Source organism: Lagenorhynchus albirostris, chromosome 7 (genome assembly GCF_949774975.1).
Source record: "Lagenorhynchus albirostris chromosome 7, mLagAlb1.1, whole genome shotgun sequence".
Lineage (NCBI taxonomy): Eukaryota > Metazoa > Chordata > Mammalia > Artiodactyla > Delphinidae > Lagenorhynchus > Lagenorhynchus albirostris.
The window spans coordinates 6,285,767-6,311,212 of NC_083101.1; the positions used below are offsets into that span (position 1 = coordinate 6,285,767).

Here is a 25,446-nt window from a genome sequence, read left to right on the forward strand (position 1 = left end):
AACTCTAGAGAGAGACTTCTCAAGGCCACGGGACGATTTAGGGACAAAGCTGGGCCTGGGATTCAGTCTCCTGACTTGTTTCTGGTCCAAAACCCTCCCTTGGATGAGCAGAGTCTGAAATTAACACTGGTGGTCCTTAGAGATGCCACACAAGGCAAGGAGTCACCACCACCCCACCCCCATCCCAGTTCAACTGGATCTATGTCAGTCTCCTGTGAACAAAGGAATCTGAACAAAGGCTGCCTGGACTGGTTTGTAGGTAAGCCGCTCTCAGAGGGTCCTCCACGTGCCGCTGTCCTGGGCAGCTGGACTGCCGTCTCATCAGCACAAAGCCAACACACCCTCTCCCACCCAACAGTTTGGGAAAAAGCAGCTACTCACCACTGCTGGACCTCCTTCTCGGTAACTGCAAAAGAAAACAGAAAAGTGGCCTTTTAGCTCAGGAAGGTGTCCTAGGGGACAGACAGACACAGGGGAGCCTCCTTCCTGCCCTCCCCACCCCGGCCCACAGCCAGTCTGCCCAAGTCTGGACACCAGCCAGCTCTGAACAAGAAGGCATCTGCAACTCCCACCCCGCCCGGTGAATCGTCCCAGTCAGGAGCTCTGTGTCTAACCCCCCAGTGGACAACACTGGCCCATCCCCTCCAGATGCCCACCGCACTGCCTGGAGGACGGCCGAGATCAGTCTCTTACGGGCAGAGGCTGGCCTTTCCCTGCAGTCCTGGGCTGGGCAGGCAGGATTATTGTGCCCAGGCCAACACTGGACATAATTCTTCCCCGTCTCGCATCCCTGGGGACAGGACGGTCACAGAAGTCACTGGCTTCCCCAGGCTCTCAGCTGCCCTGCCTGCACATGGGGGGCCAGGGCAGAAAGGCTGAGCGCCCTCCTCGGCCCTGGCAGCACCCAGCACCTTCCCCTCCTCCACCCATCCCTCCTGCCCCTCAGAGCCATCAGTCCCGGGTTCTTTTTATAGGCAAGACGAGAACAGAACGGTGCACCGAAAGCTAGAATGAGCCGTATAAAGTAACTGAACCTCCAGCCAAGCCCAGTCATTCTTTATTGAATCAGGAAACAAACGACAAAATGTTGTTTTATGAAAAGGACTGAATCGGTTCAGGTTGGAACAAAACCAGTCATTTCGCTCAAATCACTGAACAAGAATATCTAACCACCTCTAGGGCCTCACTCATTCTCGGGGCAGAGGGGGCGGGGAGTGACTGGGAGAGCACCTCCAGCTCCCCATGCCTCAGTTTCCTCGTTTGTAAAGTGGGAATGATAGTTATAGGACCTGCCACACGAGCTGTCCTGGGAATTCAACCAGAACGGGTGTGAAAACTCCTGAATCCCCAGCACAGGGCCTGGCACTCGGAGGTGCTCAATACAGGCCTGTAGAATGAGTGAATGAATGAAAGAACGAATGGACAGGAAGGTGGGTGTTGGATGCAGGTCAGGTGAATAAAGGAACTGGCATCCCTTCCCAGATAAGTGAGGAGGGAGGCCCAAGGGGGTCCACCTCACCATTTGTGCCTGATCACGCTTGAGGCCACTTTTCAAAAACTGTTCAAAGCCAGCTCGTAACGGCTGCCAGGTCCTGAGCACCCGCTGCGAGCCTCGATCTGTACCAGGGCGAGCCTCTGTGCTTCGACTCAGCTGCCCGGACAGTGCTCGCACGGAAGCTGTGACTCTGCCCTGGCTGCAAGTGGGGAAACCGGGTTACAAAGCGGGCAGGACGTGAAGTGGTAGTGCGAGGGTCTGAGCTCAGGTCTGTGGCTCGGCCCTCCGCAAGCTCCTACCAGTCCCCTTCTCGTCGGCGCTGTCCTCCCACGAGCCCCATCAGAGGCTAAGGAAGAGCCCCGTCCATCAGCAGGATGCGGACACAAAGAGCGAGGCAACAGTGAGAGTGTAGGTTACTGGGAACAGCCAGACCCGGTGTAAAAAAATGCAATTTTCCAAGAGAGTTTCGGCAGAGGGTAGGGGGTGGGAAGGGAGGCCAGCAGGGGGGCGGAGAGGGAAGTGTCCGTGGTCTAACTCAGGGTGGGCTGCCCTACACCCGCCACCCACACCTGGCAGTGAAGGGCAGCAGGGGCTCAGGGGCTGACGCTTAACAACCCAAGCTGGAAACACAGGCGTCCCACCATAGCACAGCTGGGAGCTTAGGGGCTTATGCTCTGGAGCCAGACTGGACGGCCTGAGTTTAAGCCTAGCACCACAGCTTCCTAGCTGTGTGTCCTTGGGCTAAGTACTTCCCTTCTCTGAGCCTCAGTTTCCTCACCTGTCAAATGGGCTTGCTGTGAAGATGAAAGTGCTTGGTGCTCTTCACGGGCATAAGGCTCCCCCAGGTAGGTGGGACCCCATTTTCCCAATGAGGAGACTGAGGCTCAGGCAGGGCTGCTTACTTGCCCGAAGTCACCCAAGGCGACTGGGTGGGGCCGGGGGCCAGGACGGTGCCTGCAGAACCCAGGATGGATGTCCCAGTGGATGCCCCCCCCGCCCACCTTGAGTGAGCCAATGAGCTGCATGACCTTGTATGACCTTGGCGTCATGTGATGTAAACGGCAGGAGCCGGGCAGCAAGGGCTCAGGCGGCCGGTCCACTGCTGACTCTAGGGGAGGCCTCCCAGGGTGAGAGCTGGCTGCCCTGGAATCCCCCAGCTCAGAAGCCCCAACCCTCTCCTGACCACACCCCCCCGCCCCGTCCCCCAGCAGCCTCCCCCCAGGGCCTCTCAGCCTCCAGGCTCCCCTGGGCCCCTCACCAGCCCCTGCCCCATTAGAATGGTCCCATCACAGAACACTGTGTGGTCAGCAGGCAGCCAAGCTGTGAGCTGGGGAGGGGCAGACAGGCCCTGCCTCGTGCTTTAAGCGAATTAACCTTTAGGAAACAGGTATCCCCTGGCACCGTCCCAGGCCTGGCCGCTGCCACTGCTTGACTGCCTGGAGCCCTGGAGGATCTGGGAGGGTCTTGGAGGGGGGGCAGGCAGCAGGCAGGTCTCAGGGGGGCTGGTCACCTGCCCCCAGCCCCTCCCCAAAGGTCAGGCAGGCCTGCATCCAAACCCCAGCCCCCCGTATCCTCCTAATCATGAGGATATAACCAGGCAAATGCAGAATGGGGGGCATTCCATAAGACAAGTGGTCAGGATACTTTTATAAGTCAGGGTGCGAAAGGTATAAAAGGCAGGGGATTGTTCCAGAAAAAAACCCTGAAGAGACAAGGCCATCAAATGCAACTCGCAATGGCTGGCTTGGGTCCTGGATCTGGAGTTAAAGACCAGCTACGACGGGGCTGCTGGGGGAAGCTGCCTACAGGCGGGCAGCTGGATGCCCTGACGGACTCACTGTTGGTTTATTTAGGAGCAGCAACGGTAGGGAGGTTATGTGGGAGAATGTTCTTTTCCTTGGGATGTGCCCTGAAGCATTTAGGGGTGACGACCAGGATGCCTGCAGCCTCTTGGGAAAGGTTCAGAAATACACACACACATATTTAGAAAGAGACAGGAAGCAAATGTGGCAAAATGCTGACAGCTGGTGAATCTAGACGTGGACACACAGGTGCTCACAGCACTTGTGTTGCTCTTGATCTTTCAAAATAAAAAGCTGGGGGGAAATGTTTGTCCTCATCAGCCCACCACCCGTGTGCCCCCCTCACAGCACCGGAAGGGCCAAGCGTCCTGCCCAGGAGCACACCCCTAGCAGCTCCGACCACCACAGGCACTAGGAGGGAGGAGTGGACTGAGGGACCGTTCTGGGGTCCCTCTGCTTCCGCCCTCCACCCAGATACTAGAGCGACAGGCTCAGGTTCCCGGCTTGGTCCCATCGCCCCGCCCCCCAGAGCCGACATGCGAGTGTGCAATTAACAAGCAGCCACCAGGCGCTCGGTGGGTCCAGGCTCAGCACGAATGAAGGTCACTTTCAGTGCTACTGGCCCCTGCTCTCCTGCCTTCCCCCAACCCTGTGACCCCCTCAAGCTCCTCTCACTGGTCCCACCTCCAGGCCTTCGTACCTCTGTTCCTTCCGCCCAGAACACACGCCCTCACCTCTGCTACCTGTAACCCCTACACACATTTCAAGTCCCAGCTGGGATGGCCCTTGTCTAGGAAGCCCTCCCAAGCCCCGTTTGGGAACTCCCCTCATATGTGGGACTCACTGTTTTACATGCAGTCTGTCTTCTCATCACGTGTACAACAGAGGATCAGACAGGGCACTGCCTGCCGGGGCCAAGCCGGGGAAAGGGGGTAACAGGACACCGGTAAAGTGGGGTGGGCCACAGGGAGGGCTCTGGTTGTGTGGTCTCGGGTGAATGACCCCACACCTCTGAGCCTCGGTTTGTTCATCTGTAAAATGGGACAGACAGACTGTCTCTTAGATGAGGAGGATGGACTTGAAGTGCTTGGTGTGATGTCTGGCGCCCAGCGAGCGCTCAGTAGAAGCCCTTGTTTCCCCCTCACCTTCCCAGCTGGACGCTAAGCCCCCAGGAGGTCAAGGCGCTTCTCCTAGCATCACCCTCAGAGCCCAGCCCAGTGTCCTGTTGATTCCCACACCAACACCAAGCTACTTGGCTGGATTGGGAACACATCCTGAAACATGTTTCTCACAACATGTTTACCTTCACAATTACAACTGGCTTCGGCCAATTTTAAAAACAAGCTGCCTCTCTCCAGCTCGCCCCCGCCTCCAGGCCTGGGGTGCCCAGGCTCATTAGGAAACCAGTACTTAAGACCTGTCTTGATCACTTGTAGACTGGGTTGCTCCAAACAAGTTACTTAACCTCTCTGAACCTCAGAGTCCTCATCTGAAGGATGGGGTACAAGCTCCAACCTGGCAGAGTCACCGGGAGGGTTTCTTGAGAGGTGGATAGAAAATTCCCAGCTTAGCAGGGGGCTGAGCTCTACTCCCCTCCTGCTGACTTCCCCAGAGAGCTGGGGGCAGCAGAGCGGGAGGGAGCCTTCTGGGGGCTCGGCGTGGAGAGAGGGACCCAGCCCCTGCCCCCGGCCCAGCCTTCACCTCCCCCTGCTGTGGCAGGGGTGCCCCCAGGGCCCCCTGCTCCCCTCCACCCACAGAGCCGCATTCCCGGGCCGCCCTCCTTTCCCCGCAGCTCTTGTCTGCCAGGAGCGAACACGAGAGCCGGTCCCTGGAGCCCAGGATAAATGTTGAGTCTGATTTTGATTTCCCTAAAGCAAAATACCTCTCTCCTGATTGAAGCTCAGCTCAAACACGGTGGGCACAGAAAGCAGGGGCTGCGGCCCACAGAGGCGCTGGCGGCAGCAGGAGGGGTGGAGGGCACCCTGCGTGCGAGCCCTTGCCCCCCTCCCCAGCCGCTGTCCTGCGGGCCCTTTCCATCTCCAGGGGCAAAGGCTGCGTGTGAGCCATGCCTCCGCCACCCCCACTGCAGGAAAACTGTTAGCAAAGGGGCCTCCGGTTTGATTCACACAAAAAGAGAACTGGGGGCTGTTGGGACCTGGCCGCCAGCATCCCCTTGTCACTGAATCCCACCCTCCCATCAGTCCTGACACCACTGACTGTACACCTTCCAGAAGTGCAGCCCCCCTCAGACAGCTCCTCCCCAGGCCCTAGGCCTCTCCGTCTTTGCTCAGCCTTCAAATATTGGGGTTCTCCAAGCCCCTGCCTCAGTGGCCTCCTCACGTGCTCTCTGGGCGGCGGCATGTGCACCCTGCACCCCTCCCCCCAGGCTTCTGCCTCCTCTTGACAGCCCAGGGACCCCTCATTCTCCAAAAAAGGGGCCCCCATCCCAGAACTCCCCTCCTGGATCCCCATTCTGTGCCCTACTGGCAGTCCCACCCATCCTGGCTCCCTGGAGAGCACGAGAACACTGTCCAGGGCCGGCCCGGAGTCCCCACCCCAGCCCAGGGCCGTGCCGGCCTCTTCTCAGCCTCCCACCTCCATTCCTCCCTCCCATCTGGCCCCCACCCAGCGGCCGCCAGCATCCCTAATTTGGTCATGTCCCCCCCCCGCAGCAGAGCTTCTCCAGAGAAGACAGAGAACATGCTGGCCAGGATGCGGCCCCCTGCCCCACAGCAGCCTGACTCCCCCACTCCAGGGGCAGTGACCCCAGCATCCCCAAGGAGGGGCAGCTGTCTGTAGCCAAGAGGGCAGAGCATGGTGGTCTTGTGGGGCGTGGATTCCAGGGGTCTGCCGCCCCCCTCCTGCGTGACCTGTCACTTCCCCGGTCTGGGCCTCAGCGGCCCTGTCCCCGAAGGGGGAGAGGACTCCTCCCGCCGCTCTCGGCAACGCTACCCGGCTGTGCCGGGGAGGGCAGAAAAGAGCACTGAATGCCCATGGGGTTTCCCACCCGCAGGGGCCTGCCACACGGAGGGCTGCGGGAGAGGAAAGCTGCCCTCTCTAATCCCCCGGGAGCCAAGCTCCCCAGCCCCAAGTCACTCCCCACCCCCACAGCCCCTGAGGTCAGCCAGCACTGCCGGAGCAGCTTCCAGCAGCCTGTGGAAATGCACTGGTGCCCCGGGAGGGGCAGGGGGACTTCGGGCTGCCTGCCGTGGCCACGCTGCTTCCCCTCTCTGGAGGCTCCTGAGACCTCCAGGCTCCCACGAAGTGACCTGCGGGCAGCAAGTCAGTGACGATGGAGACCCACAGGCCCCGAGCCCAGGGAGCAGCCCACGGACACCACGAGGGGCCGTATGGAGACTGGAGGGTGGGCCCCCCCCCGGGCCAGATAACCTGGGCTGGGTCCCAGATGCACTAACGCGACGGGTGACCTTGGGCGGGGGGCTGGCAGGCTCATATGTAAAGCGGAGTCCTCCAGCAGAGCTGCCGCAGACCAGGCGTAACGTGGTAACACGCACGGGAGCCCGAGTGCCACGGTCACTTGTCGCTGTGATGAGCACCCCGCACCTCTGCCGGGGAGGGAAGAGAGCGGACCCAGCGCCCTCCACCCCGCCCCGTGCCCGCTCTCCATAAATGCCCAGCTGCAGGGGAGCTGGGCCCCAGGACCGGCCTGAGTTGCATCAGAAAGGAGGCCTGGCCTCCTGCCCAGAATCCCGGGCAGTCTGGGCTGCGCTGGGCGCTGCGGGAGCCCCTCGCCCTGACCCGGAAGAAGCGAGGTGCCCAGAGCCCCAAACCCTACAGCCCTCCCCTTGGGGTGGCAGTGGCCCAGCCTCCCTGGCTCACTATTTCCACCCTCATTGGCTGAGCACCAGCTGGTAGGGGCCCCGCCTGCCTCGCTCACCCTGCACCCTTCTGTGCAAGCTCGCCTGCCAGGACCCAGGACACCAGACTGCCATCCACGGGTAGGTAAGGACCGGACCTGTGAGCCACCACTACAGCTGCCAGCCCTGCACCCAGCCCTTCATACACAAGATTCCGGAGACCCTCGCAAAGCGCCCAGTGTCCCGGGGTACAGAGGGAACCGTGTCCACGATCACCCAGCTGACCAGGCTCTGACCGCCTCCCGGGCCTCGCTCCTTACACCCTCCCGGTGCCCCCAGCCCCCGCACTAAGAGGGGCCAGGGCGCTGGGGTGGCAGGAGGATGGCTGAGCAGTTCTGGGGCTATTTCATCTGCAGAAGAGCCCCCTGGGGGTCTGGGGGGAACTTCAGGCCCGTAAGGCCTGAATTCAGGAACCTGGAGTGGATGGTGGATCCCTGACCACAGAGGGTGGGTTCGGGCTGGGACTGGGCCAGCTGAGCCCCCTGCTCCTGGGGCCTGCTCTTCGCCACCCTGAGCTCAGGCCTGGTGGACCTGACCGTGGCCCAAAGAACCTGGGCTCTCTCCCGCCGTTGGCCTTTGCAGAGAAGGGTCCACCCACCACGTGGTTGCTGTGTGACCCCGGTCAATGCACTCCCCTCTCTGAGCCATGGTTTCCTCCTCCGTCACAGGGCTGCCGTCAGAGCCAACAAGAGGAGGTTGAAAGCGTTGTCAGCATGTGACAAGTGCTCCACATGGAGACATGGGCTATCATGATGACAGTTACGGCATTAGAATTAAATGGCAGGGGTCTCACCGCCACTGGGGCAGCAGCGGGACAAGTGGCTGGTGGCATCAGGCTGTGGGACCCGTGCTAAGTTAGGAAACTTTCCAGGACACAGAAAGGAGCCAAGCCCTCAAGGGAACACGGGTGTGAGAAGCTGCTCAGAGCCACTCAATTCCCAGCTCGAATCTCCTGTATCCCGCTCGGCCCCTCAGGATCCTCCCTGAGCCCCAGACGACTCCATTGGCTGAGCTTCTGGGCTGCATCAGCCCTTCTGCTGAGAGGTAGGGGGTCCCCAACAGCCCACTTCACTGATGAAGAAACTGAGGCTTCACCGAGAGGCAAAGGCACTCGTCCCAGGTCACAGGGTCAGTGGCAGAGGAGTGGAGGTGGGAGCTCAGGTCCATCTGACTCTGGAGCCCAAACTCAAGAAGGCTTTAGCCCGGCGATGGTCATCCCCAAGAAGGGGGCCGCACACCAAGCACCCCTAAGCCATGGCAAGCCCTCGCCGAGCACCTGCTGCGGGACAGGCACTGGGGTGCATGAGACTTGGGCAGCAGCGGCTCCTGCCCAGCCAAGTGCCCCTTGGCGGTACCTCCACTGGAGAGCCAGGCCCCTGGGCTCCATCTTTCTCCTGGATGCTGTGACGCTTCTCGCTTTCAGATTTACCAAACAGAGCTTGAATCTTTGTGATTCATTTCCCACTCCAAGCCTCAGTTTTCTCATCTGACAAATGGGGTAAGAATGTTCACTTTGGGGCTTCCCCGGTGGCACAGTGGTTAAGAACCCACCTGCCAATGCAGGGGACACATTTTCAAGCCCTGGTCTGGGAAGATCCCACATGCCACGGAACAACTAAGCCCGTGTGTCACAACTACTGAGCCTGCGCTCCAGAGCCCAGGAGCCCCAACTACTGAGTCCGCGTGCGGCAACTACCGAAGCCCATGTGCCTAGAGCCCGTGCTCCGCAACAAGAGAAGCCACTGCAATGAGAAGCCCGTGCACCACAATGAAGAATAGCCCCCGCTCGCCGCAACTAGAGAAAGCCCGCGCAGCAATGAAGACCCAACGCGGCCAAAAATAAATTTAAAAAAAAAAAAAAAAGGGGCTTCCCTGGTGGCGCAGTGGTTGAGAGTCCGCCTGCCGATGCAGGGGACACGGGTTCGTGCCCCGGCCTGGGAGGATCCCACATGCCGCGGAGCGGCTGGGCCCGTGAGCCATGCCCGCTGAGCCTGCGCGTGAGCCTATGCTCCACAACGGGAGAGGTCACAGCAGTGAGAGGCCCGCATACCGCAAAAAAAAAAAAAAAAAAAAAGAATGTTCACTCTGACAAGTTCACAGGTAGGTGAAATTGCTTGGTCCCTGGAGCAGGGCCATGTGGTAGAAGAGTCCAAGGGCTCCCCAAAGGTGCCCTCCCCAGACCCCCTGAAGGGAGAAGGCCAGTGCCCCTGCCCCTGGGAATGAGAGGCAGAGCCTAGGCAACCACCGAAACAAGGTGTAGTTCAAATCTTGTGTTTTAGCTCAAATATTTCTGCAGATTTTGCATTCTGTTCCATCATTTATAGATGTTTGTTTTACTTTAAAGTTACAAAGTGCATTGATTTTCATTTCTATGTAAGTTAAATAACTTTTGCCAAAATGTTCTCCAGTAAAACTGCAGGAAGATGTCATTCGTCTTGTTTCCAGGAACAGCAAGACGAAAGAGCTGCCATTCACTAGGCACGACTGTCTGTGTCCCAGACTAGGCACTCCACAGGCCTGAATCTCATTCAGTGCCCGAACCATGCTGTGGTTCGGCATGGTTTTGATTATCCCATTATACAGATCAGGAAACTGAGGCCCTCAGAGCTGAAGCCACTTGCCCAAGGACCAAAGTCAGTCTGCAGTGGAGCTGGGACCAGAACCAGGGTCTGGGTGACTTCAGAGCTTGTGCAGAAGTGCAGTGTTTAAAACGTCACACAAAAACATTCTGAGAATAACCTTCTTTAACGTCCTGACTGCTTCCTGAACTTCGCTGTCTGGTCCCACTGAATCTTTGGTTTCTCTGAATCCCCAACAAAGGGCCACCGGGGCTCTGAAGCAAAGGTCCTCAATATTTGCTGATCTATTAACAACTTGCTTTGACTAAGTGGGGGTTCAAATTCCAGCTCTCCCATGTCCTGGCTGTGTGACCTTGGACAAATCAGTTAACCTCTCTGAACCTCGTCAGGAAACTGAGGATGATAAAGCCTACCATAACTGTGTACACAGAGAAAAGACTAGAAGGAACAGGTGAAAATGTTAACGACAGTGATGTCAGAGAGACAGTACAAGGAGTGGTTTTGTTCTCATCTTTGTGATGGCCCATATTTTCCAATTCTGTCCTTCCCCAATCATTGGGGGCTCCGTGGGCAGGATCTGGGTCTGCCTACATCACAGCCACAGGACAGCGTCTGGTACACAGTAGGCACTCAGTGTGTACTCGTTCTTGTAGAATGCACGTGTTATGCTTGATTTAGGTGGGTAAGTTGGAAAGTAGACATGCCTACTTTAGTTTTCTAAAACTCAGTTATTCCTGGCTAATTAATGGACTTGCCCTGGTGGCTACACATGGGCTCTCTCTCTCTCTCTCTCTCTCTCTCTCTCTCTCACACACACACACACATACACCCCCCAAGGTAAGACTCCAACTACTCCCTGGTTCAAGCCATCTCTACTGCCAGACTCTGAATCTTCCAGAAGAGCGGTAAGTCCTGAAGGAAGTGAACCACACCTTCTGCTTCCTTTGAGACCGTGGGAAATGGTCGGCATGTGGGATTTTCTCAGGACTCCTGGTGGAGAACCTCTCAAACATTTCAGAGCCGAGCCGAGACGAGTGCTCAGGGGTTCGGTTCGGCCCAATTTCATGAACATTTTCCAAGCACCTGCCAAGGTCAGAGGCTGTGGGAGGCCCTGAGGCACCTGGTCAACAGGAAAGGTCTTTTTCTGAATTGAGTCATTCTTTAGCCCCTGTGTGACCTGGAGACACTGAGTTCACCTCTTTGAGCCTCAGTTTCATCACCTGTAAAATGGGGATGGTGGTGGTGACAAATACCTTCCTTGCAGGGTGGTTAGAAGGAACAAATGGGATTTTTCACCCCTTCATTCATCCAACAATTAATTTCTGAGCACTCAAATGGGCCAGGGGACACAGCAGTGACCCAGACCCCGACCCCTGTCCTCCGAGGCCCTGATGGAACCGTAGATGCGGACCTACAGCACACGACCACACAGCTGTCTAATTATCTGCCGTGATAAGAAGGGAAAGTGTAAAGCTGGAACCCGACCCAAGCAGGGGGGGGTCAGGGCGTGCTCCCTGGGGACAGGGCGCTTAGGCTGACACAGAAAGGACGATCAGACTTCAGCAGGCAAAGAGAAAGGGCTTTCCAGCAAGGGGGGTGGGGCGCGATGTCCAAAACCCAGAGACGATACAGAGAATGGTGAGGCCAGGGGACCACCAGAAGCCACATCTGCCACAACGTGGAGCTTCCTCTGGCTACGGGGACAGAGCACAGCAAAGGGCTCCAAGATACTAACAATTGCTACTATTATTAACAAAGGTGTCACAGCACCCAAAGACGAGGCAGGATGACCAGGGCCCATAACGTGAGCAGCTGGGAGGGGAGGGGGCTACAGGAAGCCATGGACAGTTGCCACTCCTCCTATCCACCCCGTCCCCCCAGCCATAGCCCCCACTTCCCTGCTTCATCCCCAGCCCTGGGAGCGGGTGGGACACGCTGGGCTGGTCTTCATCACAGCTCAGACATGAGCCATATCGGCCACCGTCCTTAAGGTCACAACCACTAGAGTGCCGCACACCCATCAGCCTGGCCAGAGCCCCCCAGAGGCTGGACCCTGACCCTGACCCAAAACGCCCACTGGTGCCTCCTTCGCCCAAGGAGGGCCCTGTCTCCCCTAGTGTGCCCTGTGTCCTTGCCTGTTTCCCAAGACTAGCTCCATCAGTGTGCCCTCCGGGTGGGGCCCTCCCTGCTGGTCAGCCGGCCCCTCCGAGGGGCTACCCCGCTAGGCCTCTGGCTCACCGTGCATCCCCTCTACACTCCTGCCCCCGCTCCGGGTTTCCAGGGCCTCAGAGTTGCAACCTCGAGGCCTCCAGACCCAGAACACACTGTTCCTTCTGTCTGAAACGCTCTCAACATCTCGCATAAGCCCTCCCCCGCCCCCAAAACCTCTCTGTGCCTTCCCAACTCCTACTTCTCCCTCAGGTAGGGCTGCCAAATTTAGCAAATAAAAATACAGGATGTCCAGTGAAATTCGAATTTCACATAAACAATGAATAACTGTTTAGTTATGTCTGGCAGCCCTACCCTTGGGTCTCTGCTGAAATGCTGCCTCTTCCAAGAAGCCCTCCCAGGTGCACCACAGAACCGGTGGGCTCCCATAGCGTTGTGCAACGCTCTGTCTTGTTTCCTCACCAAGCTGTGAACGCCACGAGGGCCAGAAATCCATCCATCCAATGTGCCTCATGTCCTGGCACCCACGGGACCTGGCAGGAAACAGCTGTTCCACAAACAGTTTCTACATTAGGCAGTGAGGGGTGGCAGAGCGGCCCGGGGATGCCCTCGGCCAGACTTGCCCACACGGGTACACAGGGCCTCCAGCTGTGAGAGAATGGGCCTCCTTCCCCAAGCCGCGTCCAGAATGCTTCTCATGACCACTCACCCACCTCCACAGAGCCAAAGAGGAGGAAACACGAATGAAGGTGAGAGCAGCTAGCAGGCTCCTCTCCTGTATTTTTTTTTTTTTTTCGGTATGCGGGCCTCTCACTGTTGTGGTCTCTCCCGTTGCGGAGCACAGGCTCCGCACGCGCAGGCTCAGCGGCCATGGCTCACGGGCCCAGCCGCTCCACAGCATGTGGGATCTTCCCAGACCGGGGCACGAACCCGTGTCCCCTGCATCAGCAGGCGGACTCTCAACCACTGCGCCACCAGGGAAGCCCTCCTCTCCTGTATTTTGACGGCCACTGTTGGTTTTAATTAAGATCCCGTCCTGCTCAGGCCCAGCAAAGGCCTCATCATAGGCAGCCTGGAAACAATAATCACCCAACGTGGCCGTGTAGGCTACCGAGCCACGGAGGGTGGCAGGGCGACGGGTGCCGGGAGACAGGAGCCCCGCCAGCACAGGCTTTGAGCTCGTCTAGCTCCTTGCCTGCCCAGCACATACACCATATATTTTTGAACAGAAGGGAAGCGTTGGCTTTTTCCCCCACAGTGCCAAAAATAGCCCCATCTCCTGCCTTTGAACAGGAATCTTTTGGTTCCTACAAAGAGAAAGGAGAAGGAGGGGCCCGGGAGGAGGGGCCAAGCTGGCTGGCTGGCTGGCTGGACCCCTCCCCGGCTCCCCAGCCCCAGACGGTGAGAGGGGCTGGGGTCTTTGCTAAGCCTCACCTGCTGAGGCCCAGCCTCCCAGCACCTGACTTCTGAGGACCGCCCCGCCCCCCCCGAGATGTGTTAAGCCCCTCGTCACCCAGGCCAGGAGGTAGGAGGAGGCCAGACAAATGGAAAGCAAAGACCCGAGATGGATGAGAAGAAACGTCGTTTAGGGACTTCCCTGGTGGTCCAGCCGTTAAGACTCCGCGCTTCCACTGCCAGGGACCCAGGTCCGATCCCTCGTCGGGGAACTAAGATCCCACATGCCATGTGGCCCAAAAAAAAAAAAAAAAGAAAGAAAGAAAAGAAATGTCGTTCATTCATTAGCTTGTCTGTTTATGGATTTGTTTTTTCCTTCATTCCAACAAATGTGCTCCAGGCTCTGTCCTAGGAGCAGGGATGCAGCAGTGAACTGTGAAACCAGACGCGTTCCACCCTCACGGCGCTCACAGCCTAACGGCAAGAAGGTGGGTTAAACAGGTCCTCACCGCCAGGTCTGGGGCGGGCACTGGCTGGGCCCAGGGCACCTCCATGGAAGGGGACGTTGGGCGCTGATGCAAGCTGAGTGTGGGCGGGGGTGGGCCCTGCTCAGGCTCAGAGGAACGAGGCAAACAGACGGTCAGATGGAAGGCGGTCTCAGCCGCCCCTCGCCCAGGTGAGAACCCGCATTTCTCCCGCAGCAGGCCCGCAGGAGGCGTTTTCCCATTTTATGTATGAGGCCACCAGGACTCAGAGGAGGGATTTCAAGAGCCTAGCGTGTGCCAGGCCCTTTTGCCAACAGTTTCACACTCATTCCATCCACCACACTGGGAGGCAGGGTTAGCAACAGCTGCCCATTTTACAGATAAAGTGAGGAAGCTCAATAGGAAAGGGCTCGGCCAAGATCCCAGAGCTGATGAGAGGAGCTGGGCTCTGTACCCAGGCCCGGCTGGCCCCTGAGGAGGAACTCAGCTGCCATCCCCCTCCCCGCAGTTCCCTAGAAGAGAAAGCAGGGGTTCATGGCAGGAAGTGATCACAGGGCTGGGAAGTGGAGAACAGGGGATTTGAACCTAGCTCTGTCTGCCTCCAAATCCACGGTCCTTTCTGGTTCGCACAGCAGTTTCTTACTTCTAAAAAAAAAAAAAAAAAAAAAAAAAAGAGGCCACTTCCTGTCCCCAAAAGGCCAGAGCAGTGGGGGAGCTGGTGGAGCCTGGAGAAAGAGAGAATGGCGCTCTGAGCCCACTTCCTAGCTGAAAACCCAAGCCTGAAATAAAAAATGCAGAGTGCTATTTCTGCCTTGGGTTAAACATTCCTCAAAGCCACATTCCTCCGCTCTCCTCCTTCTCCCCTGCCAGGGAATCCAGAGCGCGGTGGCCTGGATGCGCCGCCAGCTTCCTGGGGCCACCTCATGAGACCAGGAGCACCAGGGCCAACAGCTGCCCTGAACCCATCCTGGGCAACCCCAACCCAGACTCCCTTGGTGGGGAGCACAGCCTCCTAGATGGTACCATCAGGGTTCCCTGGGGCTGAGAAAAGGTGACATCCGTATCACTGAGAGTGGGACAGATGGGGACACTGAGACCCTGAGAGGCGCAGCCACAGCAAACTGGGCTGGAACCAGGACCCCAGACTCTTAGCTCCTTGGCAATTCCCCACCCCCATCAGATTGCAGGTCAGGGACACAGGTGGGCCCCGCCCCGGTCAGCAGAGAAGCAGAACGAAGCAACACATGGCAAGCACTTTGGAAAGCCCAAGCCTTACCCAGAGGCACTCACAGGCCTGCACCGTGCACAGCTCCCGGCTGGGCACTGAACAAACGCCCAAATCCACCAGATGTGTCCCTACCCTCAAGGTGCTTACAATCAGGATACTGCTACCAGACCTCCAGACCCCAAGGTCCTCTCTGTCACCGTGCCTCTGAGCCCCGCATGGCACCCGTGAGGACTTGGTCTCTCCCTTGACCAACAGACACTTCCTGAGGCCCCCAGGCCACGCCAGGCACGGGCAGGGCGGATGGCCGGGGCACTCTGGGCCTCCACGGTTTCATCCTCGGGCTGCGCCTTAGCACCCAAGGCCCCCCCCCGGATGGGGCAAAGGCTAAGAAAGCCTCAGAGGCCTGGGTGCGGCCCAGCCCGCTGTACACGCTTAGTGATGCTCCCTGGACTTGTCACGCCCCTCCTCCTGTCACCGTACTGAAGGCCTCGACTCTGCCTCCATCCCACAGGAAGCCAAGTGAGGCTGCCCCCAGTCCCCTGCAGGAAGCAGAACGGCAAGACCAGTAGAGCTGGGGATTCCCTGGCGGTCCAGTGGCTAGGACTCCGCACTTTCACTGCCGAGGACTGGGGTTCGATCCCTGGTCGGGGAACTAAGATCCTGCAAGCTGCGCGGTGCGACCAAAAAAAGAAAAAAAAAAAAAAAAGACCAATAGGGCTGTGTGTTCCCAGCTGGAAGGATCCTACCACCCCACCACCCAACCTCACATCCGGCCCAGGAATCCGGGACGCCTGGCAGTGTCTGACACTCCAGCAGTTGCTTGAATGCCTCCAGTGATGGGACACTCACTACTCATGGCAGCAGCTGTAAGGTTACAAGGCTCACAGAGGACATGGGAGGCGGGCACGGGGTGGGAAGGGCATGGCTTTGGCAAGACAAAGGTCTAAGCCTGAGCCCCAGCTTGGCCACTGACTGGCTGGGAGGCCTTGGGCATGTCCCTGAACCTGCCCGGGCCTCCTTTTCTTCATCTGTAAAATGGGCATAATAGTTCCTCCTCCAAGGGCTGTGCTGAGAACACAGGAGGGAAAATCTGTACTCAACACTCCTGGCACCAAGGGCCCACTTGGTAAACAAGAGTCATCATCACTGTCACTCCTACCAATGACATTTCCCCACTGCTCGAGGGCAGAGGGGCTCCCAGAGACCATCGAGGCCAGGGCAGAAGGGGAGAGACGTGGCAGCCACGTCACCTGGCCCCAGGGCAGGCAGCTGAGCAATCAGCTTCTGATCCAGGGCCCAGCCTGTCTGTGCCTCCCACCTGAGTGCCCCCACCCCCCTTGCACACCTACATTACAACCTGCTCAGACCTGCCGTCACACACACCAACGTGCCGCTCACTCACTCCTGACACATGCCACGACCCCGTCACTCACCCTCGGAGCATGCCCACGTGAGCCAGGGCTGCACACCCACACTCACTCATGCTCACCCGCACCCCTGCACCGAAGCTTCTTGACGCCCCCCAACTGCACAGGGCCCCTCATCACAGCCCAGGGTCAATTTCCCCCGCACCACTCACCAGATGTGTGGCCCTGGGCCAGCGCCGGTCCCCTCTGAGACTCAGTTTCCCCACCTGTAGAGTGGGGACCATGCACGGCTCCTGGGAGGAGCGGGTGACGAACACATCAACGCTGAGCTGGGCTGGCATGCTTAATGCCAGACTCCGGCCGAGGCGACAGCCTCTGATCCTTACTCGTTGCTGGTTACGGGGTCTCCATGACCACTGATGAGCTACGGGGAGCACCCAAGCCACCAAATTCAGTGTCTTTGCTGTTTCTAACCCCGCACGCAACAGCCCTGTGTTATGAGGGCATTATACTCTCCACCTCACAGATGAGAAAACTGAGGCATCAGGAGATGAAAGACTCGCCTGTGGCTGAGCCAGCCAGAGAGTCCACGTCATCAGACACCGGAGCCCGAGCACGTTCCGTCCCTGGGGCCCCGGAGGAGCCGCCCCACGGAAGTCTCACCATCTGGCAATCTGAATATTGCACAGAGCGGGAAACCGAGGCCCGGGGGGGGCTAGTGATTCGAAAGTCACTGTCCAGGCTGCAGTGCTTCTGGGACAGAACCCCAAGCAGGTGTGTCTCCACTCCTCCAGGCCCGCGTCCACACAGGATCCTAAAACCCAGCACTCTGGAGCCGGCCCGCCCTCCCCAGCTCCCAGAACGATCCAGCTACCAGCCAGGCCAAACACAGAAGCCGTGTGAATTTACCATTCACTCCCAATCCAGCCAAGGGCCTGTGACAGCTCACGCTGTTACCTCCCAGGGGGGTGGCCGCGAACCGTCCCCTGCCTCTGACGGCCAAGCAGCCCCATTCCTGCGAGGACATTTACTGAGCACTTACTAGGTGTCGGTCCCTGTGCCTGCCAACGGCACACACCGGCACCCAGAGCTCAGCAGGGTGAGGGGCTCCCCAGGGTCACATGGCCGGCAAGCTGGCCCTTGAGCCCTCACCACTCTGCTGTCCCACCCCCGGCCGGGAACCTGACTCCAATTTCACATTACCTGGAAACCTGGCGTGTTAATTTATGACGATCTCTGCCGTGGTAGATAGACCACTTGTGCAAAGTGTTTCGTCTCATAATGACAGTAAGGAGGAACCTCTTTTTAATTTATACTGGTTTTCCTTTTCCTTACTGGAGAGCAAGAGAGATTTAGGACAAGATGAACCCCATCAGCTTCAATGAAGAGAGCAAGACATCTTCATCTCCACCCCAGCAGGCAACCCATCACGGCACCATGGGAGGCACCTGACAGGAGTCAACCTGCCCCGGGTATTTGCCACGTGACCCTGCAGGAGATATTTCACCTCTCTGGCACTCGACTGGTCCATTAGTAAAACAAGGACTTTGGACTACATGACCCCAAAGTCTCCTCTAGCTCAAAGATTCCAGGATTTTATTTTAAACTAATCAAAGAAATGAATACTGAAACAGTGAGCTACTCTTTTCTTCCTCATCAAGTTGGCAATTATTAAGAAAAACAATAACACTCAGTGCTGGCAAGGATGCAGGGAAACAGGCACTCTCCCATCCACTTTTGCTGAAAATATAAATGGGAACATACTTTGTGGAGAGCAATTGAACAAGTTTTCAATCAAAAGCCTTTTAAGATGTTCCCAGCCTTTAATACGACAACTTCATCTGGGGAAATTTATCTTCAAGAAGAGACATGTGCAAAGATTTACTACAAAGATGTTCATGCCGAGATTTAGTACAGAGATGATTCTCAAGCACTGTTTATATTAGAGAGAAAAAAAAAAAACCTAAATGTCCAATGGCCAGGGATTAAATAAAATATGTTACATTCATATGAGGTACTGTTAAAAAATCATGGGCAAACATTCACAGTTGTCAGATTGTGAGAAGTTAAAAAGCATATAATCCCGAATTTACAAGGTAATGAAACCTATGTACCAAGTCCTATTCAGTCTTCCTCCTAAATATATGTAGGATCTGTCCTTGACGTCACCCCCAGTGATACCCCCAATTTATCACCATGATCACCCGGCCTTGATTCCAACCCCCTCCATACTAGGGACCACGTGCTAAAAGGATATCCAAACCCAAATCTAACGTCTCCACCACCTCCATCCATAGACGGCCACCCCCGGCCCCGCCCATCTGGGAAAATGTCTAAAACCCTTCCTACGGCCTTTGGGGCCCTTGGTGAGGGATGGCGTGAGCCCAGTGCACTGGCCGGCTGCATCTGCCCCAGAGGGGCTCAGGCCTGGCCTTGGGAGCAGAGGAATCTGGGCCCAATCCCAAGGCCGCGGCCAGGAGGAAGGGCTCTCACCTGACACTGTGAGATATGACACGCCAGAACTCTCTAGGGTGGGGATGGGGGTGGATGGAGCTGGGGGATGCAGAAAGAGCCGGAAGAGGTGTTTGGAGGAGGCCTGGGCTCTGGGCCCCGGGGGAGTCCCTGCCCCTCTCTGACCTCTGCTTCTCTCGGCAAGGAGTGGCTGTAAGCCAGTGGGCCCGTCCTGCGCTGGAGGACAGAGGACTTGCCTCTGAGGATCAGTTGCCACCAGGAGAGGTTTAAAGGGTCCCCCCAGAACCAGGCACCATGCTGAACCCTTCAAGTGCGCAGATTCCTCCCACCTCTGGGGCCCCCCGATGCCTGTTTTCCAGAGGAGGAAAGTGAAGCTCCGTGAGACGGGGCTTGCCCAAGGAAAGGGCCGGAACCCCGGCGCATCTGATCCCCGGGGTCGACTTCCCTCCCTGAGACTCTGTGGCTAAACGGCGCCCCCTCCCCTTCTGGCTCACGCTCGGACCTCCAAGCCCTCGCCCCTTTAGATCCACAGAGTCAAGCAGGTACTGCAGATGAGCAAACTGGTGCTCAGAGAGGGTAAGCAACTTGCCCAAGGTCACAGAGCCCGAGTGAGGACCCAGCCCATTCTCCAGGTTACTGAGTTTACAACAGGCTTGATATTTCTTGCCCAGCCCGGCTGTAAGAGTCTAACCTCGATTCCTCCTGCTGCTGCTGTTTAGCCTTCAGTGGAGTCGGGGAGCGGCCTCCTTGGTCTTACCCGCACGCACACAGGAGGCAGAGGGATCGCAGAAGCCGCCTCCCTCCCTCAGGGCCTTCCCTGTTCTGGGTGACTTATCCCTTTCTCGGCTGTGGGGCCCTCCACGCCCCAACTCGCTCAGTTATCTTAAGATGGGTGCCAGATACTGCCTCCCCCCAAGGCAATGTCTTGCCCTCCCTGGTCGAGCAGAGTTGGGTGGGAGAAGCACCAATCAAAGAGTATTCCTTATTCTACAGGAAGGGACCCTCATGCGACCCTTCCCAAAGCCAGAGAGGCTGGTGACATCCAGCATCTCCCCACCAGACTCCTGGGGGTCCCCTTCTCTGCTCTGGGCTGCAGACACTTCAGCTGCTGGCTTACCCTGACCACCCCCGCATCCAGATGCCCCTCCCACCATTCTGGCATCAGGGGAAAGGCCGAAGAGACCCAAGATTGGCAACAAGAGCAGAGGGAGGAGGGGACCTCCTCTGAGTTTTGGAAGGAGGTGTGGGGAGAGCCGCGAGCACCACGGGGAGAGAATAAGGGGGAGAGAGGGTGGAGGGTTCTGCCTTCCCCAGGAGGCTGGCTGGCTTGGCCCAGAAGTCCAAGCTGGCTGGCTTGGCCCAGAAGTCTTTAAACGGATGCAGCTCAGACCACGACAGACGGCTTGAGCCCCACAAGCTCGGTTTTCCGGACGACCTGGCTAGTTTCCACCCGAGGGCAGGAATTACATCTCTCTCGTTCACATCTCCATCTCTGTGCCCAGGACAGAGTGAGCACTCAGTGAAGGGCAGGTCAGGGCAGCCTCAAAATTAACAAGTGGGATGGGGGTGGGGGAGACACTGCAGCAGGTAAAACAAGAACCTGCTAAGGTTCGGGCAAACCCAAAGTCCCATCTTTCCACGCCTCCTGAGTGCCAGGCACAAAGACCAGGGCCGTAGGGAGGTTCCTTCATGGAGAGATGAACTTTGCTCACAAGATGTATTTACGACCGGTTCAGGATGAAGCCCAATTGTGTAGTCAAAACAACGTGTTAGTAACGATCACTAACATGCATCCTCGCATCCTTGACAAGTGTGTGTCACGCATCAGGGACCTCTTACCATACGCCTTATGCTCTGCTGTATGTGAATCATCTTGTTGCCTCCTTACATGCCCTTGGAGTCAGGGACCATGAGCACACCCATTTTGCAGATGAGAAAACTGAGGCTCAGTTAGGTGAAGGACTGGCCTGTCCCACAGCCTGGGCACACAGGGATGACAATATCCTTACCAACAAACTGCACAAAAGTGGGCCAGACCTCACAGAAACCGGGCTGCTGGCCACACCGAGCACTGTTTGATGAGTCCCGGCTGGGTGGGGCCTCCGTCTCTCGCAAACCTCCTGCTGCCCCTGGATGTGAACTGTGCCGGGGAGGGTGAGGATTGGGTTACGGGGCGCTGATGACTTACAAAATCTCTTCCGCAGCGGAGGGAAAAAAATCTGCTCTGCAGTGTTAAAGCTGAATGACAGAGAGGTTTAGCTAGGCTGACTCCAGATGTGCCGAGGGAGGGCCACACGGTTGGAGCTCTCAGAACTCCTCCTGCGTCCTCACACACACAGATCACCAAGACAGTCTTTTCCAGAGAGCAGGAGACTCACCACCAAGGATGGCAGCCAGCACTGACTTGGGCATGAACATCTGGGGCTCCCCTCTGGGCCCCCCTCGGCGTTGTGGCTGGCTGTGGGATGCCGAGGTGGCCTAGGACACCAGGTGATGCTTACACATGCCAGGACTCCTAGAACCAGTTGCGGGTCTTCAACTGGGACTCCTCAGAACCAAGGTCTGCATGACAAACACTCGTTAAGGGTACAAATTCCTGGGCCCGGCCCAGGCTCTAAGAATCGGAAATCTGGGAGGGCGACCAGACCCAGGCACCTTGGTGTTTAACGGACCCTCCAGGAGATTCTGACATTTGAGAGTCCTTCCTAAGCGCTCCTCTCTTGACCCCGTATAACACACAGAACCCCTTGAACAAAGAGCAGACGGCTTCACGCCCCGGCCAAAGGAGGCCCATCTGGGGCCTTAGAACAGGCTGGAGGCTTTTCCTGCTGTTCCTGCCGGGAGACTTTTCATTCAACAGATACCTGTGGCCCTACTAAGTGCCAATGCAACCCGACAGGGAAGGGCCTGCCCTGAGGGAGCCGACATCAGCAAGGGAGATAGACAGAAGTCCCACGAGCCCACCGCGACCTCCCTCAGCCCAAACCCAATAAGAGCCCTAGAGGAAAAGTACCCGGCTCACTCTCTCCCTCATCGAAACTGTTCCAGCTCTCCAAAGGCCTTTTAAAATAGCCCGGCCCAGCCCAGCACCATGGGCCTGATTCCTAACAAGGCCTTGTTGACTCATCTTCTCCCAAAGTTGACAGATCTGCCCAGAGAGAGGGCGATGGACAAAATGACCGCCCCAGGTGCCTTCCCAATCCAGAGGCCGCCATCACGGGCTTAGAAATCAGAAAGGGACACACAGAAAAAAAGCCCCTCCAGATTTCTCAGCGTGAGCTCTGAGGTCTCTCAAGGGGATTAACTTGGGGGCCAGACAGGCCTGAGTTCGAGTCCTGACACTGCCTGCTGACGGGCCCTGGGATCTTGGGTCCCGGAACTACGGTGAGGATTGAACGCGTTAGGGAGGCAAGGAGCTTGGTGCGCGATGTGCTCCAGAAGCAGGAAACCTGGCTCCACTCAGCTCGCAGGTGATGGAGACACCCTGGCGCAGCCCAAGCTCACTCCTCCTTTGAAACCCACTGGACCCTCTGCCTCCCCAAGCCCAGGGGCCTGGGAAGCCCCGTGTGCAGCCTGCCTGCTGACAGCTACAGGCCGCAGCTGGACAGAGCCTGAAGGAAGGCCCAGCAAATCTCACAAGATAGCAGCCAAACTGGGAAGGGCCACCTACCCACCTTGGAAAGAAGGTAAGAGCAGCAAGGACGGAGTCCCTGGTCCTCAGAGCCTCAGCCCTTCAAGGAGCAGCTACTGGGATGTGAGCGCCTTGCTGCAGAATTCCACTGGAGAGGGGCCAGTACCTCCCAGTGGCCTAGCACCCACTCAGGAAAGACCCCTTCAATCCAAGCACATGGGGGTGAGGGGCATGGAGCTGAAGTGTGGGCTTGGACAGACCTGCAAACGTGCCCAGAAGACCAATGGAGTGGGGGGAGGGGCGAGCAGAGGTTGTGCAATGCACCATCACAAGCTGCCTCCCAAGCCTCCATCAACGCGTGGAGGTGGCGGTCAATCTGCCTCCGTCTAGGGAGGGCACAGAGCGACTGGACCCACGCAGCCGCCCAGGTACGGGCTCAGAATCCCAACCCAAGCCCAGAGCCCCTGCCCCGTTCCAAGTCAGATGCCCAGGCAGAAGCCCTTCCAGACCACTCAGCAGTCCTCCTCCGATCCCCCAAAAGAAAGACCCTAAAAGAAAGACCGTGTGGTCAGGACCCAGTGCCATTAACCCTTGGCACGCTGGGACATCTCCAAGAGGCTTGCAGGGAAGGGAGAAGTCTGGTACAGAGAAACTGGAGAGGTGAGGTGACCGGAGAGTTGCGAAGTTGGGCACGTGGAGAGAGACACACTGGGACAGATCTAGAGAAATCTGAAATTGACAGACCCTCCTCTCAGGGGTGCCCCAGACGGTTAAAAGATGAGATGGACCAGATCACCCAGGGCTGTAGAAACCCATTTCCCAACCTGGCAGATACAGATAGAAGCTGGGAAGGTGCAATCTGGGCCAGAGGAGAATTCAGCCTATAAACCCTGCAGCCAAGAGGATGCCCGGGACCCTTCACCGCTGCCGCTGCCATGAGCTCTCTGACAAGTCTCACCACCGCACCACACACGATCAGGGCCAGGGAGGGGGCGACAGGCCAACCTCGCAGCAGCAGCAGCGGTAGCGGCGGCGGCAGCGGCGGCGGCAGCGGCAGTAGCGGCGGCACCGTGATGCATGAATCACCCGCCCCGCTGCGCTCGTGCCAGTCGGCTCCGCGCAGCCGGAGCCACCTCGCAAGCAGGCGCCACCTCTCCGCCCCTCGCCCTTGCACACCCCTGTCCTTTTGGACAGTTCTGCTGGGGGGGGCCGCGGGGGGGCTGGGGGCTTCCCTCCGAGCCCGGGGGTGGCCCCGCGCTCGCGGACAGGCGGCACACGTCCCGGGAGCGCGTGGTTGGGGGGTGTCCTAGAACAATAGGGCCAGGTGTGGGGCTGGGGGCGCGGCCGGGAGCTTCCGAGGGGCCCGGGGCGGGTGCAGGGCAGGGGATGGCCAAGGCAGGGTGGCGGCGTCGTGGGGAGCGGAGAGCTGGCCCGGAGCGGACGCTGGGCGGGGGGTGGGGGTGGTGACCGCGCGTGGGGGGAGGGGCGCGAGGGGGCGGAGGCAGCGCCCGGCAGCGCAGGGCGGGGGTCCCGGCGCGCGCACTCACAGTAGGTTTTCCTGGTCAGCTCCTCCACGACTTCAGGCTTCAACTTGCTGTTGGATTTCCCCATCCTCGGCGGCCGCGGCCCCCGCGCCCCGGGCCGGACCCCGTCGGGGCGCCCAGCGGGAGTGGCTGGGCCGGGGCGGGGTGCGCGGGGGGCCGGCGGGCCGGGGCCGCGCCTTTGTTTGCGGCTCGCGGCGCGGTGCCCGGGGCGCGGGGCAGCCGCTTGGCAGGCCCGGGCCGTCCGGCCGCCGCCCTCTCCGGGCGCCGCGGCGCGGAGCTGCGCTGGGCTGGGCGCCGACGCGGCCGCGGTGTTGCCGCGGTCGTCCCTGGTTACTGAGCTCCGCGGCACATGCTCGCTGCTGCGCTCCCTCTCGCCGCCGCCCCTGCGCTCCCCGCCTCCCGCCTCCCGCCCGCACCGGCGCGCCAGGGGTGGACCCGGAGCCGCCACTCAGCGCCCGGCGCCACCTCCCGCCCCGCACCCGCCCGGCCGGGCCTGCGCCCGCGGAACGACGACCCCGCGAGCGCCAAGCCAAGCTCGCAGAGGGGCGCCCCCGGCCTCATCGGTCCCCGGGCGGGAGGGCGAGGTCACCCCCGCCACCTCCCTCGCGGCGATCCGGCCCCCCCGTAGGGCGGAGCCGGGCGGGGGAGGGCCCGGAAGATCTGACGTGAATGAGGCTGAGGCTCGGCTTGGCGAAATTCATTCATTCGACACTGATTTGTTGGGCGCTGGGGAAGCCTGGGAGCAGGCCAGGCGCGGTCCCAGCCCTGATGGGGCGGGGGCGGGAGGGGAGGACACGTCTCTGCAGGATGTCACGTGTGGTGGCGGGTGGGGGGGGCACCTACCGCGGCCTGGGGAAGGTGACCTCCAAGCCCGGGGGAGGGAGGGAGGGTGGTTGGGAACGTGTTCAAGGCCCAGAAAACCTGGAGGAGGGAAGGAGGCCTGAACGCCAGGGAGAGCTCCTCTCCGTGCACGGGACTCCACGCACAGTCCGGGGTATGATGTGAGGCCAGAGAGAAGGGCAAGGACCAGTGGGGACAGGCCTGCGCTCGCCCCAAGGAGCTGGGCCTCTGCGATTTAAGCAAGGAGGTAACAGGGTCAGATATGCTTTCTCTGCTTCTCTGGCCTCAGTGTGGAGGGGCGCTCTGGTCAGGAGCTGTGGCCCAGACCAGTGGCCAGGGCTCCACCTGGATGGACAGAGGCAAGGGATGGGGGGTGGGGCAAGTTTATGGTGAGGGAGAGAGTCTACGTGGGCTTCCAGGGCCCCCCCATCTACAATGTGAACATGTTGGGACCTCTTCTGTCCCCTTCCCCAGCTTTATCTGTTTTCTCTTTAGCAACTATCACAGATCTCTTTTTTTTTAATTTAATTTTATTTATTTTTTTATACAGCAGGTTCTTAT

At 58.7% G+C, this 25,446-nt stretch overlaps 1 protein-coding gene across 5 annotated transcripts in view; it reads right to left on the minus strand.

The window, feature by feature from the left end:
* LOC132523277 (neuronal calcium sensor 1) overlaps positions 1 to 25,446 on the minus strand; it is a 162,658-nt gene that overhangs the window by 36,668 nt on the left and 100,544 nt on the right. For 4 of the 5 annotated variants that reach the window (XM_060154069.1, XM_060154071.1, XM_060154070.1 and 1 more), the window contains exon 19: positions 382 to 406. In XM_060154069.1, the coding sequence (XP_060010052.1) occupies positions 382 to 406 (25 nt within the window). Of the gene's footprint in view, positions 1 to 381; positions 407 to 24,048; positions 24,199 to 25,446 lie in introns of those variants that run through there. The other variant, XM_060154075.1, reaches the window with a different exon arrangement.